Raw genomic sequence first — 17,563 nt, 5'->3', positions numbered from 1 at the left:
AATTTCAAAATTTTATGGTTAGAGAGCAGAATTAAGAAATAAATATATACTTCGTCAATAACATCAAAGATCTATTTTAATTTATCATGTAGTTGATTTATTTTTTTTTCATAGTTCAAACGGATTCTATAATTAATTTTAGATTCTTCTTTGTAGACTTTAAATGCCTGGAAAAAGTTTCTTTTTAGTACTTTATACCAACATCAAACATTTTCATATTTCTCTTATTTTGAATCTGTGTAAGTTATCATAGATTAATACGGCAATATATCTTTTTACACATACACAAAACACGCATCCTATCAAACTGTTCAGTTTAAAATCCAATTTCATAAATTCCATATATTCTAAAGTGGTACTAAATCACCTAATTAGATTTGGTTCTAGATAAAACAATTGTTCTATTAAAAAATCAATAATGAAAAAGCAAACAAAAGATAGTCCTTGTGTATTATAAAAATTTAAAATAATTTCTCAATGTTACATACAATAATAGCCACCTTGACCATTGGAATCTGTCAACCTGGCAAACGCATTAATGTATAACTTATTAACAGAAGAATTTGATGTATGTAAATTATGGTCTGATTGGTGATCAATAGTGAGTTACAGGAGATAACGTATAAATTATCTGATAAATGAAGGAGAAAAAAAATTGTACTAACAAATATAGCCAGTGAGCAATAATACGATAAGAGGAGTGGTGTTCACTGTTTGACTACAGCAAGCTTTGGTTGATTCATACGAGTGCGCGTGAATGCTCAAGGATCGTTCAATACTTGGACATCTATAACACATACGTGTAGAAGCGAGACTGCAGTTTGGCGCAAAGAAGTAAGAGACAAAATGAGAATTTCGAAATGTTAACTGATCAGTTGATACCGGGCATCCGTAAGAGATACTAGATCATTACAATAATTCATAATTAACATCCAACTATGATATTGATTGTAGTCTTTTGCACTTTACTAATCGATTACTGGCAATTAACGACCGCGACTGAAAATAACACACAATCATGTCAATTATCACTTTCTATCCCTTTACCTCACGGTGAATTTCAACAGTTTTCGAATGGTAGTCTCCTCCACCAAAACATCCTGTACCATCCCGATTACCTGTGGAATTATAGCAACACGTTGTACGGATGTATTTGCCAACACCAACGAAAACCGTGTATTCGTAAATGTTGTAAAGACGATGAAGTTTTGTATGAAACATTTCTACTGTCTGAGTGTATCAAAGTCAACAGGTCTCTTCCACATCTTCTTCCTTTAAATCATCAATTAGTGGATGAATTAAAACATTTAAAAAACTTATCTCATCATTTTTATTTAATACAAAATAAAATTTGTCCTTCTGGAATGTATCGTTTAGAACCAGAACTGTATGAAGAAGATAATTTTGTTTTATTACCTAATGGTAGTCTTCAAACATTAGATCGACTGTTGCCACAATCACAGTATTGTATAGACTGGCAGGAAAATCTAAAAAACATATCAGTGCTGGTGTGTCATCAGCCGGAGAAAGAAGATATCTTACCTCAAACAGTTATTTATCCTATTGGTTTAATCATATCAATACTGTTTCTGCTTGCAACACTTACCGTTTATGCAGTTATTCCAGAACTAAGGAATCTCTATGGCATCACTCTTATGTGTTACGTTGGATGTCTTACCGCAGCTTACTGTTTTCTTGTTAGCGAAAGATTCATTTACCATGGTCATGTACTTTGTATTGTAATAGGTGAGTTATTTACACTGTTATTTAAATAAATTTATTTTATTTATCTTTTCTCTCTTTAAGACTACGTGACTACTCACAATGTAATAAATCGCAAACACAAATCCCTCTCCACACTTATGATTTATCAGTATATCAAAACCTAGAGTTATAAGGAATCATTTGATTCTTCATGATAATAATTACTAAATCAATAAAAAGGCAATTGGAAGCTGAGAATAGTTATGGGATTTAATTATCAATGATGGAATAATTATTTGGAAGGTATATACACATGTTAATATGAATATTAGATGAAAACATTGTTATTTACTTGACCCCTAATGACTCGTTAGAGTCAATGTGGGAGAGACCGGTCTCTGAGGAATTTGAAGACATCATACATGACACAAACTCATCTATTTATGTTCTCACCTTTTATATTAATTAATTACCTGAATTATTGCAATGCCCATGAATCTTCTTGATAATTAGTGTAAGTAAGTAAGTAAAAATTAATCCCTGAAATGCATTTTTTGCGAGACACGTACAGATTTAAATGGTATAATTAATTTTATTCAAGGAAAAAGGAATGATAAATTATGAATAATACTACAAGGCTAATCGTAAACCAAACTAGTATATCATATCATTTCACAAACAAAACAGAGGCCTGGTTTTATCTTTTTGAATTAATTCGATAATCAACTTATTTTGTGTACTTAATAACTCGTGTGGGATATATATAAGATACTTTAGCGTGACTATCATCGTGAAACGTGTGAAATAATAGATGCTAATTTACCATTTTTGACCTTTTCTTTCCCTCTGCTTATTCCCCTTGACTAATCTCTTGTATACCAAACAAGTCTAACCGTCTAATGGATTCTGAAGAACAGTATTGGATCAGCCGTTAACCGATGCACATCATCATCATGTTCTTAGTGTTTAATGTGGTGTTACTCGCAGTTTCACAGTTATGCCTGTGTCATACTCAATTGAAAATTATTAAACCTAATGTTATTATTGCATTAAATTCTCGCACTAGTCCACCAAAATTGCCATTAGATGAGGTAAATTATTTGCTTTCCATCATTATTGCTTATAAGTGCTTATCTTTGTTCATCATTAGATACAAATTTTTTTTTAACAGAGTTTTAATGTGACAGAAAAGAATGAAAATATAACTAAACCTTTCTTACCAATATGTTGCCCAACTGGTTTATATGTTAGATCAGGAAAATGCCGAAATCAAACAGAATTACTTCTAGACGATCCACCATTACCACCAATTTACAATGACAAACTTGAACTGTCTAACAAAACAGGTGATGACTTTCAGCTTCAATATAACTTGCCATGTAATTGGGGACTTTATATTCTTAAGACAATTCCACCGGATAGTGATGATTATTATCTACTGGAAAATGGTACTCTTTACCTAAATAAATCATTTACTGAACAATCATATAGTTGGCTGACTCAAAATGAGTATTGTATGGCAAATGCAATAAGCGAGAATGGCACTAATTATTCAGGTGTAGGTATATGCTTTAGTAAAGAAGAAACACAAACAGAAGTACCACTCTTTTATGCAATTGGATTTGCAATATCCACACCATTTTTAGCAATAACTTTTTTGGTATATGCTCTGCTTCGGGAACTAAAAAATATTCACGGCTTAACTCTAATGGCATATGTCGCTTCGCTCTTTGTAGCTTATGTAGCTCTGGTTATCGTCCAGTTTGGAAGTCAAGCTGTTATCGAAGCTAAAACACTCTGCATGACACTGGGTAATGAATTTAATATTTTTATTGTTTCATTTTAAAATAGCAATCATACTTTCATAGAGATCAAAACTGTTCAACTCATTAACATTTCAACAAACAAAACAAACTAAATCAAATTAAAATATGATTCATTCAAACTCAAAATTGAAGTGGATTGTTCTAAATGTGATTCAAGTATTTTCATTTACTATATTAATAACATGTATTTACATGAATTTACTTAACAAATCATAATTGCTATTCGTATTTATTCCAGTAAAATGAAATCATTTTTAATTAGATTTGAAATACTTATTTTTCATTTAATCACATTAAAACTACCTTAGATAAATAATTGATTTATACTCATACTTTTTTCTTCTTTAAAATCATTCTTTTTCTCAAGCATCAATATTAATTTTAATTAATAGTATAAAAAGATATGTACTTAATTATGCTTTTTCCGGTTTTGATAAATTTATTAACATGCATTCTCTCATTTCATTGAAATATATTCCTTCGTAATTGTATTGATCAAGAAAATAATAGTAATAGTTCATTTAGTATTCTGTCATACGCAGTATAATAAATCAAAATGATCGTGTTTATTACTAAATTCATAATAGTGATATCTTTCATCACCCCAATATTATCTACTTTTGGATTCGACAATTTAGCAAATTGCCCGAAAGAAGCATTAGTAAATTATTCAGATATTAATTATAATTTTCTTTATTTTGGTGAAAGTGATATCAGTGGTTTAGATAAACAACAACTGAATACTGATGCCTTAGTTGATATTATCGATAATGATTTTAATAATGAAACACAATTTTGTTTATGTTCAGTAAAAGTCTGTATTGCTATATGTACTGCATCAGCATTGCAAAACTTTCAGCTAAAATATGTAACAATTAACGGAACAAATCAAACAGTAACATTTCCTTTAATATATAATTCTACAACTCTTGAAGTTATGAATGAAACTCAATTATTTAATTTAAGTTGGCCAGATAACGCTGGAAGCTTTTATGTCTTTAGTCGAGATCCTTGTGATGATGAATTGAAACTTGAATTTAATCAAGATGAGTTTCAACTCTTGACAAATAGTTCTATTCACTCTGATGAATATGAATTTATAATAGATACCGATAGTTATTGTTTTGATTTTTCTGATACAGGAAATTTCAGTGCATATATATGTTTATCAGTACTTGAAATAGAATTTGAGAGTCATGACCCAATGTTATTCATTTTTCTTAGCGGAATAGCAATATCAATGCCCTGCTTAGTGATAACTATAATTATTTACACTATTTTTAGAGAACTAAAAAATTTACACTGTCTTGTTGTAAGAAATTATTGTATTTGTCTTTTTTTTGCTTATTTATCATTTTTCATTGTCATAATAATTCCTAGATTATATTTTTACCCACGTTTATGTAAAGCAGGAGGTAATTAATATTAAAAAAAAAAAATTCTCGTTAAGCTACATGTTTGATGAATAACTCTTTATCTATTTTCAGCATTTATAATCCATTTTTCATTTTTGGCAAGTTTTTTCTGGCTGAACGTCATGTGTTTTGACATTTGGTGGACTTTTGGGTAAGTTTTATTAATTATCATACTTTCGTACTTACTTAAATAATAACGCATTCTTTAACTCGATAATATTGACCACTTCCTCTTCCTCCCATTAACAAATCACAAGTCAAGTGTGTTTCTGATAAACATTGGTATTTCTGGAAGTTACGCATATTCATTCATTCTCAATTCTACTGATTTTCCTTTATTAAATTTATTCCTATATTCTTATAAACAATGTGATCATCTCAGACTCATAATTTATAAATATATTTTGAAATGAAAAAAAAAATAATCATTCAAAATAAAAATTGTAAAATTCAAACAATACTAATGACTGAGAATTACACATAAACATTTCTATTCAATTTATTAGCTAACAAATGATCACTTAAAATTCTATAAAAGTAAAAAAAAATTGTTTTAATTATTTAAGTAAATATTCTGGATAATAAAAAATTCAGTAAGTCAGTTGAAAATAAGAAAAAGAAATATCTGTTTACTTGCAAGCAAAAATCATGGAAAGATGAGCGTAAAGCGTTTCAATGGGTGAGTTGATGGATAAATCAGCATGACAGTTTATACATCCATATGTTTTCAGTAGTCGAGTGCGCACATTTAATTGCATAATTATGAATATTGCTCTGTAGAAAAATAAATGATTAATAAGCAAATAATAATTTACATAAGAATTTCAGACCAGTGCATAGAGTAGCTGTTATAAGTAGTGTTTCTTCTTTGAAAATTTATTTATAATTTTTTATGTTCATATAATAATAATTTTTTATCTGTTCACAGAGGCTTTCGATCAATGCAAGGAAGCGTAAGACAAAGTGAACGAAAGAAATTCAAAATTTATTCAATTTATGCATGGGGTTGTGCTAGTATATTAACAATGGTTTGCTTGATCATGGATTTACATCCAAATATACCAACCACTTTAATACGACCACAATTTGGAACATCTGCCTGTTGGTTTATGAGTATGTATTCTATATTTTTTTGCCTTTCAAGGGATAAAAAATATATTAGTTTGCATAATACGATAAAAGATGAATGAAAAATGAATAGATTTGAGTAGGATATAATATGTTTAAGATAAAAACAATAAATAATAATAAAATACAAACATTTAGATTTCATTTAAATTCTAATTTATTCCTCTTCTTGTTTTACAGCTGAAAAAGCCAAAGCTATTTATTTTTACGGTCCTGCTGGGGTGACTTTTATTTGTAACATAATTCTTTTTATATCAACTGCAATAAAAATTATTCATCATAAGAGAGAAACTGCGGTACAACTAAGAGGTAGTGATAGTCGTCGACATGATGATAATAAACAATGGTAAGTTAGATGGTTTCAATAATGTGTGCGATATATTAACTAAATAATTTCAGTAGTTGTACTTATATAATAGTTAATCTGTATAAGAACATATATCAAAAGTTCACCAATACATATTCGTTTAAAGAATAGACTAGTATGAATAAAATATTTGCGGATTTCCCAAAGGGCGATGTAGTGATAAAGCTGAAAAAATCACGTTACCAAGTTTTGTATTATTCATTTATTTTTCACAATTATTTTTATATAACACAAGGTAAAAATTCAGAATACTTTCAATAACTGAGTTAATATAAAAAATATCAATCAAAGAATATTTTTGGCACATGAGCTATAAAAAATGTCATAAAAATTTTATTGGCTCAGAATTATCTTTATTGACATCAATCCAATTTCGGAAAGAATTCAAAATAATAAAAATTTTATGAAAAAAAATTGATATAAAAACCGAATTTATCGTACTTCCATAAAATTTATTTAAGTTCGTATATAATCATTTAGAGAATTGATATTGTAATTGGTCTATCAATGAAGAATGTGAATTGGTATTTAATTGAACAATTTATTTTCAATTAATTTTGAATCAAATATTCTATAATTACAGGTTCAATCTATATTTGAAGTTATTTATTGTAATGGGAATCAATTGGTCAATGGAAATAGTCTCTTGGTTATTTAAAGAAAAAGTACCTGACTATGTATGGTACGTGACAGATTTAGCAAATACTCTACAGGGTGTGATAATATTTATTATCTTCGTGTGGAAAGAAAAAATAAAACGACTACTACTTAAACGGCTGGGATTTAGAAACGGGAGTTTTCGATCTCGTAATTCAACTAGAAGCGGATATTGCAGCTCAACATCAAGAACTGGCACCTCAATGGCTATGGGACCTCTTCAAGACAGAATTAATAGCAATCCAGAGATGAATCGTTTAGCTCAATCTAGTGAAGAGAATGATGGTACATGACGTTTTCAGAGAAAGTATTTTTAAAATGTGACATTAAGATATTTTTTCACTTATATTCAACATTTGTATAATGTACATTATTCCATATCCTGTTTTTACATTTATAATTTTTTTGCCTGATGAAAAAAGTTTCTAGTCACTAAAGACAGATAAATTTGTACCATTAAATCAATAATTGTAATGATAATAATAATAATGACATGACAGTGAATAAAGAATCTCACAAACAATACATGTAATGATCAATTTATTTATGAAAAATGCTAAATCTGTGTTTTACAACTGTAGTTGTAAGAGTCTTAAAGTATCTTACATATCAATACAATTACGGTCACTGCTTTTCACTTAATTAAAATAAAAATATAACTGTATCAATCACTACAAGGAATAAATCAACACTACTATTTACAATTGAGAAAAGTAGTGCTTTGTACGTATAAGAAATTTATTTAAGCGTACATATCTTCACGATCAGCTCCCACACCATCTCCATCTTCTAAACTAGAAAAGTTTAAGAAGTGTCCAGGTCGATGAACTTCATGATAAAATTCTTTCGGATTTGCCAGTTGAAGTTCATACTTCATAGTTGGTGAATGTTTTACACCTATAATTAGACAATTAAAAAATTGTTTTAAAAATAAATGAAAATGACAGATTATTAAAAAATAATGAAAGATAAGTTATGTAATAACTATGGAGTAAAAATTTTAATGTAATAAATCAATTAATTTCGAACTACAAATATATAAAATAGTTAAAGCTTACCCATAAAATTATAATTCCAAGATCCTTGACTCGGAACCATGAAGAATCCAAGGAACCTATCAGACAGCAGCATCTGAACTTTTTCATAATGACTAGGAAGATATCCTTTAGGATTATTGCCTTTGTCAGTATTCTGTTTGCCCCATTCAAAGCCGCTGGGTGTTAACTTGTAAGCTGTAAGTGAACAAGAACCAGGTGTAAAACTGCATGTGATTACAATTGTTTTTTCACCATCCCAAATTGGATTATCAGCCATAATTCTAGCGTGAGTTGATATATCCTGAGGTGATAGTTGTGGAAGTTCATTAGGTTGTGTGTGAATCCATCCGAGTGGCTCCATTTCTTTAAGGTATTGATGATTGGGAAGTGAATTAGGTAAGTGAACAGTTTGATGAGTTCCCCACTGTGGTGCCATCACAATACATCGAATTTCTTTAACTTGAGGATTATCTGGAGGACTGATTCCATATAAATATCCAGCAATTTGAGCTCGCAGATCAGAAATAGTAACGAATTTCTTAAGAATATTCTTCGGGAGAATATAGGTGTACCCTGTTTCTTTAATATCATCAGAGGATACGTAAATGTGATTAGTTCTGAGGTGAAGATTTGTAGCAGAAATTGCTCTAACACGCCATTCAGTTTTTGAACTGAATGTTTGTGTTTCATAATTAGATGTAGTTGCTGTGATGATTTCATCACCATGTTTATTAACAGTTCTTGTGGTGGTAGCAGTAAGCTGTGATTGTTCTTTAGTTTGTTTCTCTATTTCTGCTATTTGTTGACGCTGAGCTGATGGTGCACTAATTTCCATACCAAGAATAATATCACGAATCTCTGATTGAGTTAATGAGGCCACATTAACATTATTCTTTTTACCATAATCTGCAAGGATAAGATCTTTAAGTTGTACTTCAACTTTAATCCATTCATCATCAGTTAAAGAAGGCCAAATATGATGTGGCTCTGTAATTGTCGTTTTATCCGGCTTAAGAACAACTTTAGTTCGCTCTGTATTAACGTGTAATGCACGAAGAATGAGAATAAGACGTGAAAATGCAGTATAAGATGAAATTGTTTTAAGCCAATCATCGTAAAGATTGAATAACACCATTTGTGGTTCCGTAGCTTTTAAAATCAAATCTCCAAATTTTTCTACTTTAAGACAAGCTTGGAATGGTAATTGAAGTTCAGATCCTTTAATAACGATGTTAGGAAAATCAAGAAGATGCACTTCAAGAGGATCTAACATTCCCTTTCTTGTTACAATAATTTGTTTAGGCTGCTCTTCAACAGGAAGTGATCGAATTAAAGCTGCTACTTCTTCAGCAGTTTTCCATTTAGCTAACTGTCCAAGACGTTTTTGTCCAGCCCATACAGATGTATGAATGATTTTTAAGAATAACTGACCAGTTCTGGGGTTGAAAATGAAAATAGCTCCATTAATAGGTTTAGTTGTTAAATTACCTTCAAATGTTTTATGAATTGTTACTCTGTAGACATTCGTATCATCAACGAACCAAATAATTTGATTACTGAAAAGTTCTCCGTAATTTTGAGATGAAAGATACGGCTCAGTAGGTTCTGAAGAATACAATTGCAGCGCTTTCCTAATGCGCTCACGTAATACATAAAGAGCAGGATTAGCTTTCATTATTTTAGCCATAGCTTGTTGAATTAGAGGTTTACATCCTGGGAACCAGTGACCATATGCGCTATGGAGATTATAAGCCAAATCAATGGCAATAAGTAATCCAGTTGGTGATGGATAAATCGACATATTATCAGTAGTGTAATCCAAAAATTTGGCACGGGCATAACGTTCAATATCGTGAGAATCATAATCTCCCCATCGAAGTTGAACATCAATCCAGTACTTTTGAGTAGTTGTATTGTCCATTGTGTCTTTGGAGTCAGCAAGAAGTGAAGGTCTGGATACATTCCATTTATAAGCAGAGAATAGAAGGATATCAGCACAAGATGAATTCATTTTATAAGACTTTCGTGGATGAATTGTCTCTTTTTGTACAGTTTCAATCTCTAAAGCATCTAGTTCTTGATCAAACACTTGACAAAGATCCATCACAATTGACTCGTGCACTTTCTGCCACAAGTGAGCTCTGAATATTTGAATTAATGATATCTTTAAGGTGGGAATTTTACCATGCATAAATATACCAGTAAGATCTAACTGTACTTGAAAACCAACGTAAACATTGGCACGATTAATCGTGGGTGACCACCAAAGAGTAAAACGACGATTGGGAATTTGATTAAGACCAGATCTTTGAGCATTTGTTAATTTTTTGTACTTCATAGACTCTTCAAAACCTGATGCTTTTTCCCAGAAAAGACCTTCCCAGGTTGGGAAGTAAGTACCTTTGAATAATGTATGTTCTAAAATACCCTCAACACCTCCTAGAGCTTGAATCATATCGGTACGATAATTATTCAAATTCCACAGCTTACCATCATGACGTTGATGTGTCCACCAAAAAGGATTTTGCTTGAGTACTTGATACTGTTTAAATTCCGTTCGTATTCTCCAACCTTTGTCATATGCAAGAGTATGACGATCTTTTTGAAATAGCGTATTAATTCTTGGAATACCTCGATCCCAGCTGTCTTCAAGATCTTCAAGAGTTAACCGTCGGTTTTGAGCATTAGCTTCTTGACGTTTCAAAGCATATTCAGCCCAAACACGTTGAGAATCAATAAATTCTGATTCCCAAGGTTGAATATATCGGTACAAATTTGGAATTAATTGATCTTCATCGTGACTCATACCTGATCTAAAATGAGTTATTCCAACGTCAGTTTGTTTAGACCATCGTAAATCAGACTGAGGAATTAATACGTGTCCCATAGACAGCATACCAAGCCCACCGAGTTCCTTAGGTGTGTAAAATACAACAGGTGGGAATCTTGAAGGCATTTTAGAATTCAGTCCGATTTTTATACGAGTTTGAATTTTATTTTCACATTTCACTAAGAGATCTAAAAGTTCTTGTGTATTCACTACAGCCTCTCTGAAATAAGTCATTAACCCAATTAATGCAGTATTCCATTTGTTAACAATTTTCGTAAATGTTGTAGATCCTGAAGCCATTAAAATTTGTCTCACTCTATTGTGGAATCTCTGAAGACTCTCATCATCAACTCTGAGAAAACATTGAGCTGTTCGCTCTTTAGTAATTTCATTCTGCAAATTCCAAACTCCATCTCTGTGAGTGAATTCTTCATGAGTTGTTCGGCATTTTGGAAGAATTCTGCATTCAAATCCACTCATGTTGAAGAGTAAATTTGGATTATCTTTAGAATAAACACTAACAAAACTATTTTCCCATTGGATAGTTGTTGTAGATCGTGGTAGACGATTTTTAATATCCCAAAAAACTGCTCTACCTAGATTAACATCATGTTTCATCAATCTCATACGAGCATCTCTAGGCCAACATTTTTTATTATTATATCCAACAATATTTTCATTGTTAGGATCGGGATGTTCTGTAAGATAACGTTGAATTAAATCTCTGGCTTCATCAGCAGAAAATCGAAGAAATAGATGAATTCTATCAACATATCGACAATATAATCTGATAGGATGTGCTGTTTCTGAAGCAACGTCTTGGAATGTTAAAAAATCATTGGGCATTTGTGGCGGTCCAGCCATTTCACTAGCTCTCTGAAGACCCAACACTAATAAATCCAAGACAAGTCCATAATATTGAGCGATAAATGAAGCAAATTGCAAACCACGAATGATACCATAACTGTTAGTATGATTCATATCTTTATAGTTAATAACAACATTGTTTTTCGCTGTCATGTAATCAGCAATATTGTGATCAACGATTAAACGTAGAACTCGATTCAATAAAGTAAGATCAATCTTTTCATATAATTTTTCAAATTTGGACTCAAGTAAGACATTACATTCTCCTTCATTTACGTCCCAAACATCTTGGAGATTATTAATACCTTGACACCATTTATAAACAAGCAATGGAGGAGGTTCAGAGTCTGAAGGTTTAACCCATGGTGGAAAGAGTCGTCTTTTATCAGCTTCATACCACAAATATTGATCTAGATAAGCATCGGTAATTTTTTCAAGAGGTTCAACATCATAAACTGGAATCAAATGACTATAAAGATCCATAAATTCAATTCCTACTTCCTTAAAAGCTCTCTGAGTAAGTAAGTGACGTTTGATACGTGATAGAGCCTCATGAGGATTATCGTAAGCCTGTTCAATAAGTCCCAATTCTTCTCTTTGACTTTGGTTTAGCCGTGATTTAACACTGTAGGCTTCTTTTAGACGTTCTAATGCTAGGATTAAAAGTTTTGTATCGTGCTTATAAGAAAGAGGTGGAAACGGAATTGGAGCAAATCTTCTTGACTCTAACCAATGAACTGTAGTCGTATAAATTGCAACGGCTTCCTCTGGAGAAATGTAAGGACCATCTTTCAAATAATTATGTTGTCGCTCTTGTTCTGCCTTCAAATATAATCTAGTTAATCGTCCAAGATTCTTTTTACAAACGGTTTTATCAACCGTTGCACCTCTTCGAATTCTCTCTCGATTGTAATGAGCAGTATTAGTCCACCAGTCAGCTTTCATTTTAACATAACGTAAAATCATGTTTTCTATAGGTATTGGTAATCCTGGTACTTTCCAAGGAATATTAGCTTTCCAACATCTCCAAGCTTCACTCAAGTGTTGAAGAATAGTACGTGCTTTGTTTTGTTTTATTCCTTCTGGCATCATATCAACAATATCGTGCATTACAGACGCTCTTAATTCGAGATCAAAATGTGACTCCACCCGCTGTTTAGTCACTGTTTTAGCAACTCCTTTAGAGTGACGACCTTCGAATTGTCGTGAAAGTAAATTACCTAGCCATCTTTCCAGCAATGGAGTAATACCTCTCATAAAGAATAACCAAACCCGCCAACCTGGAGCCCAAAATCCACATCCTGGACCTTTACCAACAGGTCCAGTATTGAAACGATAATATATTAAGTGTTTTAAATCTTTGCACATTCTAATTTGTCTCATCAATTTGTATTTATACCTATACATTCCGGTTAATTGACCAACATGAGCAAAAATATACTGGAGACCATCAGCAAGTTGAAAAGCATCAACATTATTCAATCTATATTGTACATGTGAATCAATAATTAATTTTGTTAATCGGAGAATTTCACGGCACAAGTGAAATGCATTACCGAAACGTGATTTTTTTCTTTCTTTAGTAGTCAATGTTTTAACTGGTTTTAAATTAAAGTTGTAATCTAAATGAAGATAGTTTAGATTCTTACGATGAATCAAAAGATTTAACATGTTATAACCTTGACGACATACTTGCAGCCCTGCTTCTACCCAATCTATGGTAGTAGTTTGGAAAAATTTTGTTGATTTGAAGGATCTAAAGAGATAGCGTTTCTTTTGAGGTTTTGGATGTCGGTGCTTTAATGCATTTAGAACAAAATATTTTAAAAGTTTCTGATAACTAACACGAACTTTGACCGGTTGGCCAGGAGGGCAATGTTCTCTATACCAAGATTTTACTAAGGGAATATCAATAGCTCTTCGTGTTCTTCCTGACCGAGTGTTAAAGGGTCTTGGAGCCCAAAGTAAAGCAATTCCATTTGCAGTATTATCAGTATAAAGTGGAGTTTCTTGAAGAAATGGTTGTATATCTTCATCGAGAACAAAATCTTCATCTTCTTCAATTGTAGATTCTATTGTTTTCAATGAATTACGATGAGAAATTGGATTGATTAAAGGATCAAAATAAAATGCCGGTAAATCAGGATCTTCTGTTTTGATGTAAACTACGTTTGGAGCGTGATACCTATTCAAAAAAATATTTACGTTAAATCTTTCAATTTTTTGTAACATTTATTATTTAATAAAATTTTATCGGTAGACTCAGCAGTTTCTCTTTTATCTTTATTAAAGACACGAATAACAGCTACCTTTTAATTTACCACACAATGTATACAAACATCTAAACTAAATGATGCATCTTGATTGACGTGTGGGTTTAAAATTAACAAATATTTTTATACTCACCAAGAAAGATGAACGAAGTGAGGCATGTTATTGTAGAGATATGGAAAAGCAATTCTATATTCTGTCCGAATTGGTTGTCGAATAATGATTTTATTAATATCATTGAATTCATTCCAATCCTCATCAGCAGCATTTGAATCTTTTACTAAAGGTTCAAACTTCGGGCCACCAGGAATGGCCATGTTTAAAGCTTTTGCAGTAAAGAAGGATTTAGGATCAAAAAGATAGAAAAAGTTTTGATCTACTAAATCAGTAAGTAGCGAATTTGCTAAACGATAAAGTGTTGCCATTTGTGGGAGTGTTAAGTTCCATCTCCGGTAAGTTGATCCGTTAATGTGTCTAAAAACAAACAATAAAATTGCTCCTCTAAGTACATATAATTAAAAAAATATTTAACACTAATTACTAATATAAGATTTTTTTAAAATCAGAATAGCGTTTGATCCAACCATAACATGCCAACAGCCTTGTTTAAAACAAGCTAGAGAACATGTTATAGCAGCCAACTCACATGCTAGTTGGTTTCAGGACCCCTACGCTTTTCATCATATTTACGTTAAAATGAAATCCATTCCAACCATTATTTGTGTTGGATATTTTCTAATTAAAATAAATTGAAAAAAAAAATACTTACTTTGTTCCAACTAATGGTTTATGTTCATAAAACCAAGATGCCACAGATTGGTCTTCTTCAGAATCTAGTTCAATTTGAATGGCTTCAAGAGGTTCAACATCCAAAACGTTATCAGCATAGTCGAGTGGTGGTTCTTCGTCATCAAAAGGTGGAAATCGCATTCTCTTAAAATGTCTTCGATCTCTTTTCTCACGTCTCATCATAATCCACATTGTACCCCATTGAGCAATATAAACTGGCTCAATGACCCACGGAATTTCATTGACAAATGTGATTGCGCCTGTGATATGGTAAAGTACTTTGACATCTCTTATTTGTTCCCAAGGCATTGGCATATTCTCTAAAAGTTTCATGACTGCATGAGGCATATACTTTAAAGCTCCTAAATAAACCCGTTTGTCATGTCGGTATTTTCGACTACTCATATCTCCATGATCGCGTATAATTTTTCGAATATGTTCCGGAGGCATATCCTCTTTTTGCGCATCTACAAAACCAAATTTTCGCTTTTCAGCAAAACGTTTTGATTGTAATTGTTGCCATTTTTGCGCTTTTTCTTGAAGTTTTTCTTCTGATAAAACTTCTGGTTGTTTAGGCATTTGAGGAAGTGGTGGACCTGCCATAGCTTGAACATGAGCAGCATGATGAGCAGCATGAGCATGAGCGGCGGCTTGAGCATGAGCTTGGACCGCTGCCAATTGAACGTGTGCTTGCTGCTGAGCTATCATTGTAGCCCATGGATTGGGTCCCAAAAGATATGGTGGAATCGACATGATGGTCGTTTATTCTTATATCTGAAAACCGATTATGATTTTAAATTTATCAATCAATAAATTAATTCAGTAAATGTTTCGTTGAGGTTAAACAACATACAACGTTACATGTTGTTGTATTGAACGATTAAAATAAACAAAGAATTCATTAATCAAATTGAAAAATAAGTTAAATAATAATTCAATAATACTTACAAACAATCGAAAATAATAAATTCACAGTACTTATCGCATAATCTTGATTTAATTATTTACTCAAACTCTAGCCGAACGAATAAAATAACTCTACCGTTATGTACAAAACCATTGAAACAGAATTTATAGTCAAATGGAGGTAAGCATCAACATCACAATTTTTACGCAGGATCCTTTCTACAGCTGGACATGCGCAATGCATACAACGTGCATCGATGCATCCACCATTTTTCTATATTTACAAGAGCGCCAAGATTGAATAAAAGTGTAGGTTTTGTGCAATTTGTGTATTTCATTATGAAAAAATAAAATAAAAAATTATCGTTTGATATTGTCGATGACTTTTGAAAAAATTTTTCGTTTTATTGTTTCACAATGAAATACACAAATTGCATAAAACCTACACTTTCATTCAATCTTGGCGCTCTTTTTCAAATATAGAAAAATGGCGGATGCATTGTGACTCGACTATAGTCGACTATTATATGTATTTTCCGATGTTAGCTTTTTCGTCAATTGCATATAGTATGTATTGTCTGATCGACGAAAAAAAAAATATTATTACTATTCTTATTATTGCATTGTAGTGATATTTAAAAAATTATTGAAAAGTAATTAATAGCATAAATAGTTTGTTCATGGATCGAATAAAAGTTTAAATGATCATAGCTATTATTTGAAATTCATTTTATTTATAATACTTTCAATACAATAATCTTTTTGACTTCCATTAAAACCAAAATAAACAAAAGATATATTTTCGATAGATTAAGTTTATATTTTGTGAAATTAAAAAGTTTATTAATTTATTTATAACAATGCCTTCAAATAGTGATAAAGACACACGTTTATCTGATGTTACGCTACAAATAAATGATGATGACATAAAGAAAGTGCGTAATTATTTACGAATTACAATTACGTTTAAATTATTGGAGTAAATCTAATTCACTGTCAAATACTTTTGAACATATTGTTACAGGATATTGATAAAATAAATAAGCAAAGGCAACCAAAAAGGATATTACACTTCTCAGATGGTGATTTGGTTGAATACTCTGATGGTGAAGAAACCGACAATTCTCAAGAAAGTCGAGAATTAGTTGACCCAGTAAGATAATTATCTTATTTTCATAATAATATTCACTCATATACCTATCAATATCATTTATTACGGTTTAATTAACAATTTTCCTAGAAATCTCTTGATTGGGTTTCATGGACACTGCATCAAACCTCCTGGTTTGGATCGAAAGTCTTAGAAGGTTGTGATTATGTAGGTGAAGCGTTGGCCGATTTTCTTGGTATTACATCGCCCAAATATCAATATGAAATAAATGAATATAATCGACTTCAAAAACTTCAAGAAGAAGAAAGAGCACAAGAGTTAAAGGAAATAGAAGGTTGGAACCCAGGCAATACCAATCGTACATCTTTAATTGTAGCCGATATCAGAAGTGGTGAATAAATTTTGACTTGATTGTCTTATTTATAAATAACACTGCAATATTTTTGTAAAAATTCAAGGATAATGACACAAAAAAGACTATAAAAATTTTTTAAAAATTGATGTATTTAAAATTTAGTTTTATGCATAAAATTAAATTACCTAACTTATACATTTATATTCATATAATTATTATTTATGTTATTTTAACAGTCTTCAGCAATATTAGTATTAATACTTGATAACAAAAATCTAGTTGATGATACTTATTTTATTA

General features: G+C 31.3%; 5 protein-coding genes across 6 annotated transcripts; 4 read left to right on the top strand and 1 right to left on the bottom strand.

Annotated features, from left to right (window-relative positions):
• Nucleotides 1-387: 387 nt before the first annotated feature.
• LOC118073624 (G-protein coupled receptor Mth2-like) lies at nucleotides 388-2,714 on the top strand. 2 transcript variants are annotated; one of them, XM_035094245.1, is made up of 2 exons: nucleotides 388-1,746; nucleotides 2,592-2,714. In XM_035094245.1, exons 1-2 carry the CDS (start codon nucleotides 939-941, stop codon nucleotides 2,594-2,596), a joined length of 813 nt encoding a protein of 270 aa, XP_034950136.1. In that variant the 5' UTR covers nucleotides 388-938; the 3' UTR covers nucleotides 2,597-2,714. The 2 variants fall into 2 exon arrangements, with proteins under 2 accessions (XP_034950136.1, XP_034950135.1); XM_035094244.1 differs by lacking the exon at nucleotides 2,592-2,714 and adding an exon at nucleotides 1,807-2,458.
• Nucleotides 2,597-7,622, top strand: LOC118073622 (G-protein coupled receptor Mth2-like). Its single transcript, XM_035094242.1, has 6 exons — nucleotides 2,597-2,795; nucleotides 2,876-3,515; nucleotides 5,018-5,096; nucleotides 5,874-6,058; nucleotides 6,254-6,419; nucleotides 7,024-7,622. The coding sequence occupies exons 1-6, from the start codon at nucleotides 2,643-2,645 to the stop codon at nucleotides 7,388-7,390; spliced, it is 1,590 nt and encodes a 529-aa protein (XP_034950133.1). The 5' UTR covers nucleotides 2,597-2,642; the 3' UTR covers nucleotides 7,391-7,622.
• On the top strand, nucleotides 4,035-4,998 carry LOC118073625 (G-protein coupled receptor Mth-like). The gene has a single exon (XM_035094246.1). It carries the CDS (start codon nucleotides 4,087-4,089, stop codon nucleotides 4,951-4,953), a length of 867 nt encoding a protein of 288 aa, XP_034950137.1. The 5' UTR covers nucleotides 4,035-4,086; the 3' UTR covers nucleotides 4,954-4,998.
• Nucleotides 7,621-15,985, bottom strand: Prp8 (pre-mRNA processing factor 8). Its single transcript, XM_035094238.1, has 5 exons — nucleotides 15,840-15,985; nucleotides 14,872-15,665; nucleotides 14,238-14,576; nucleotides 8,156-14,016; nucleotides 7,621-7,994 (listed from the first exon to the last, which is right to left on the bottom strand). Exons 2-5 carry the CDS (start codon nucleotides 15,642-15,644, stop codon nucleotides 7,840-7,842), a joined length of 7,128 nt encoding a protein of 2,375 aa, XP_034950129.1. The 5' UTR covers nucleotides 15,645-15,665; nucleotides 15,840-15,985; the 3' UTR covers nucleotides 7,621-7,839.
• A 422-nt stretch (nucleotides 15,986-16,407) lies between these two features.
• LOC118073696 (protein FAM177A1) lies at nucleotides 16,408-17,420 on the top strand. The gene is made up of 3 exons (XM_035094359.1): nucleotides 16,408-16,732; nucleotides 16,822-16,950; nucleotides 17,038-17,420. Exons 1-3 carry the CDS (start codon nucleotides 16,658-16,660, stop codon nucleotides 17,305-17,307), a joined length of 474 nt encoding a protein of 157 aa, XP_034950250.1. The 5' UTR covers nucleotides 16,408-16,657; the 3' UTR covers nucleotides 17,308-17,420.
• The last annotated feature ends 143 nt before the right edge of the window (nucleotides 17,421-17,563 follow it).

This window comes from Chelonus insularis, unplaced genomic scaffold (genome assembly GCF_013357705.1).
Source record: "Chelonus insularis isolate UGA/USDA-ARS -01 unplaced genomic scaffold, ASM1335770v1 scaffold_362_pilon, whole genome shotgun sequence".
Taxonomy (NCBI): Eukaryota; Metazoa; Arthropoda; class Insecta; order Hymenoptera; family Braconidae; genus Chelonus; species Chelonus insularis.
The sequence above is the reverse complement of the archived record's forward strand: the minus strand, read 5'-3'. Positions and strand labels throughout refer to the sequence as shown.

Excerpts from the sequence above, each read along its gene's own strand:
- LOC118073624 (XM_035094244.1), top strand. The coding sequence starts at position 939 with ATGATATTGATTGTAGTCTTTTGCACTTTACTAATCGATTACTGGCAA. Across the intron at positions 1,747-1,806 it reads TGTACTTTGTATTGTAATAG|ACTACGTGACTACTCACAAT; the intron begins GTGAGTTATTTA and ends TCTCTCTTTAAG.
- Prp8 (XM_035094238.1), bottom strand. The coding sequence starts at position 15,644 with ATGTCGATTCCACCATATCTTTTGGGACCCAATCCATGGGCTACAATG. Across the intron at positions 14,577-14,871 it reads AAACCATTAGTTGGAACAAA|ACACATTAACGGATCAACTT; the intron begins GTAAGTATTTTT and ends GTTTGTTTTTAG. Across the intron at positions 7,995-8,155 it reads TTGGAATTATAATTTTATGG|GTGTAAAACATTCACCAACT; the intron begins GTAAGCTTTAAC and ends GTCTAATTATAG.
- LOC118073625 (XM_035094246.1), top strand. The coding sequence starts at position 4,087 with ATGATCGTGTTTATTACTAAATTCATAATAGTGATATCTTTCATCACC.
- LOC118073696 (XM_035094359.1), top strand. The coding sequence starts at position 16,658 with ATGCCTTCAAATAGTGATAAAGACACACGTTTATCTGATGTTACGCTA. Across the intron at positions 16,733-16,821 it reads ATGATGATGACATAAAGAAA|GATATTGATAAAATAAATAA; the intron begins GTGCGTAATTAT and ends ATATTGTTACAG. Across the intron at positions 16,951-17,037 it reads GTCGAGAATTAGTTGACCCA|AAATCTCTTGATTGGGTTTC; the intron begins GTAAGATAATTA and ends CAATTTTCCTAG.
- LOC118073622 (XM_035094242.1), top strand. The coding sequence starts at position 2,643 with ATGCACATCATCATCATGTTCTTAGTGTTTAATGTGGTGTTACTCGCA. Across the intron at positions 2,796-2,875 it reads CAAAATTGCCATTAGATGAG|AGTTTTAATGTGACAGAAAA; the intron begins GTAAATTATTTG and ends TTTTTTTAACAG. Across the intron at positions 3,516-5,017 it reads AACACTCTGCATGACACTGG|CATTTATAATCCATTTTTCA; the intron begins GTAATGAATTTA and ends ATCTATTTTCAG.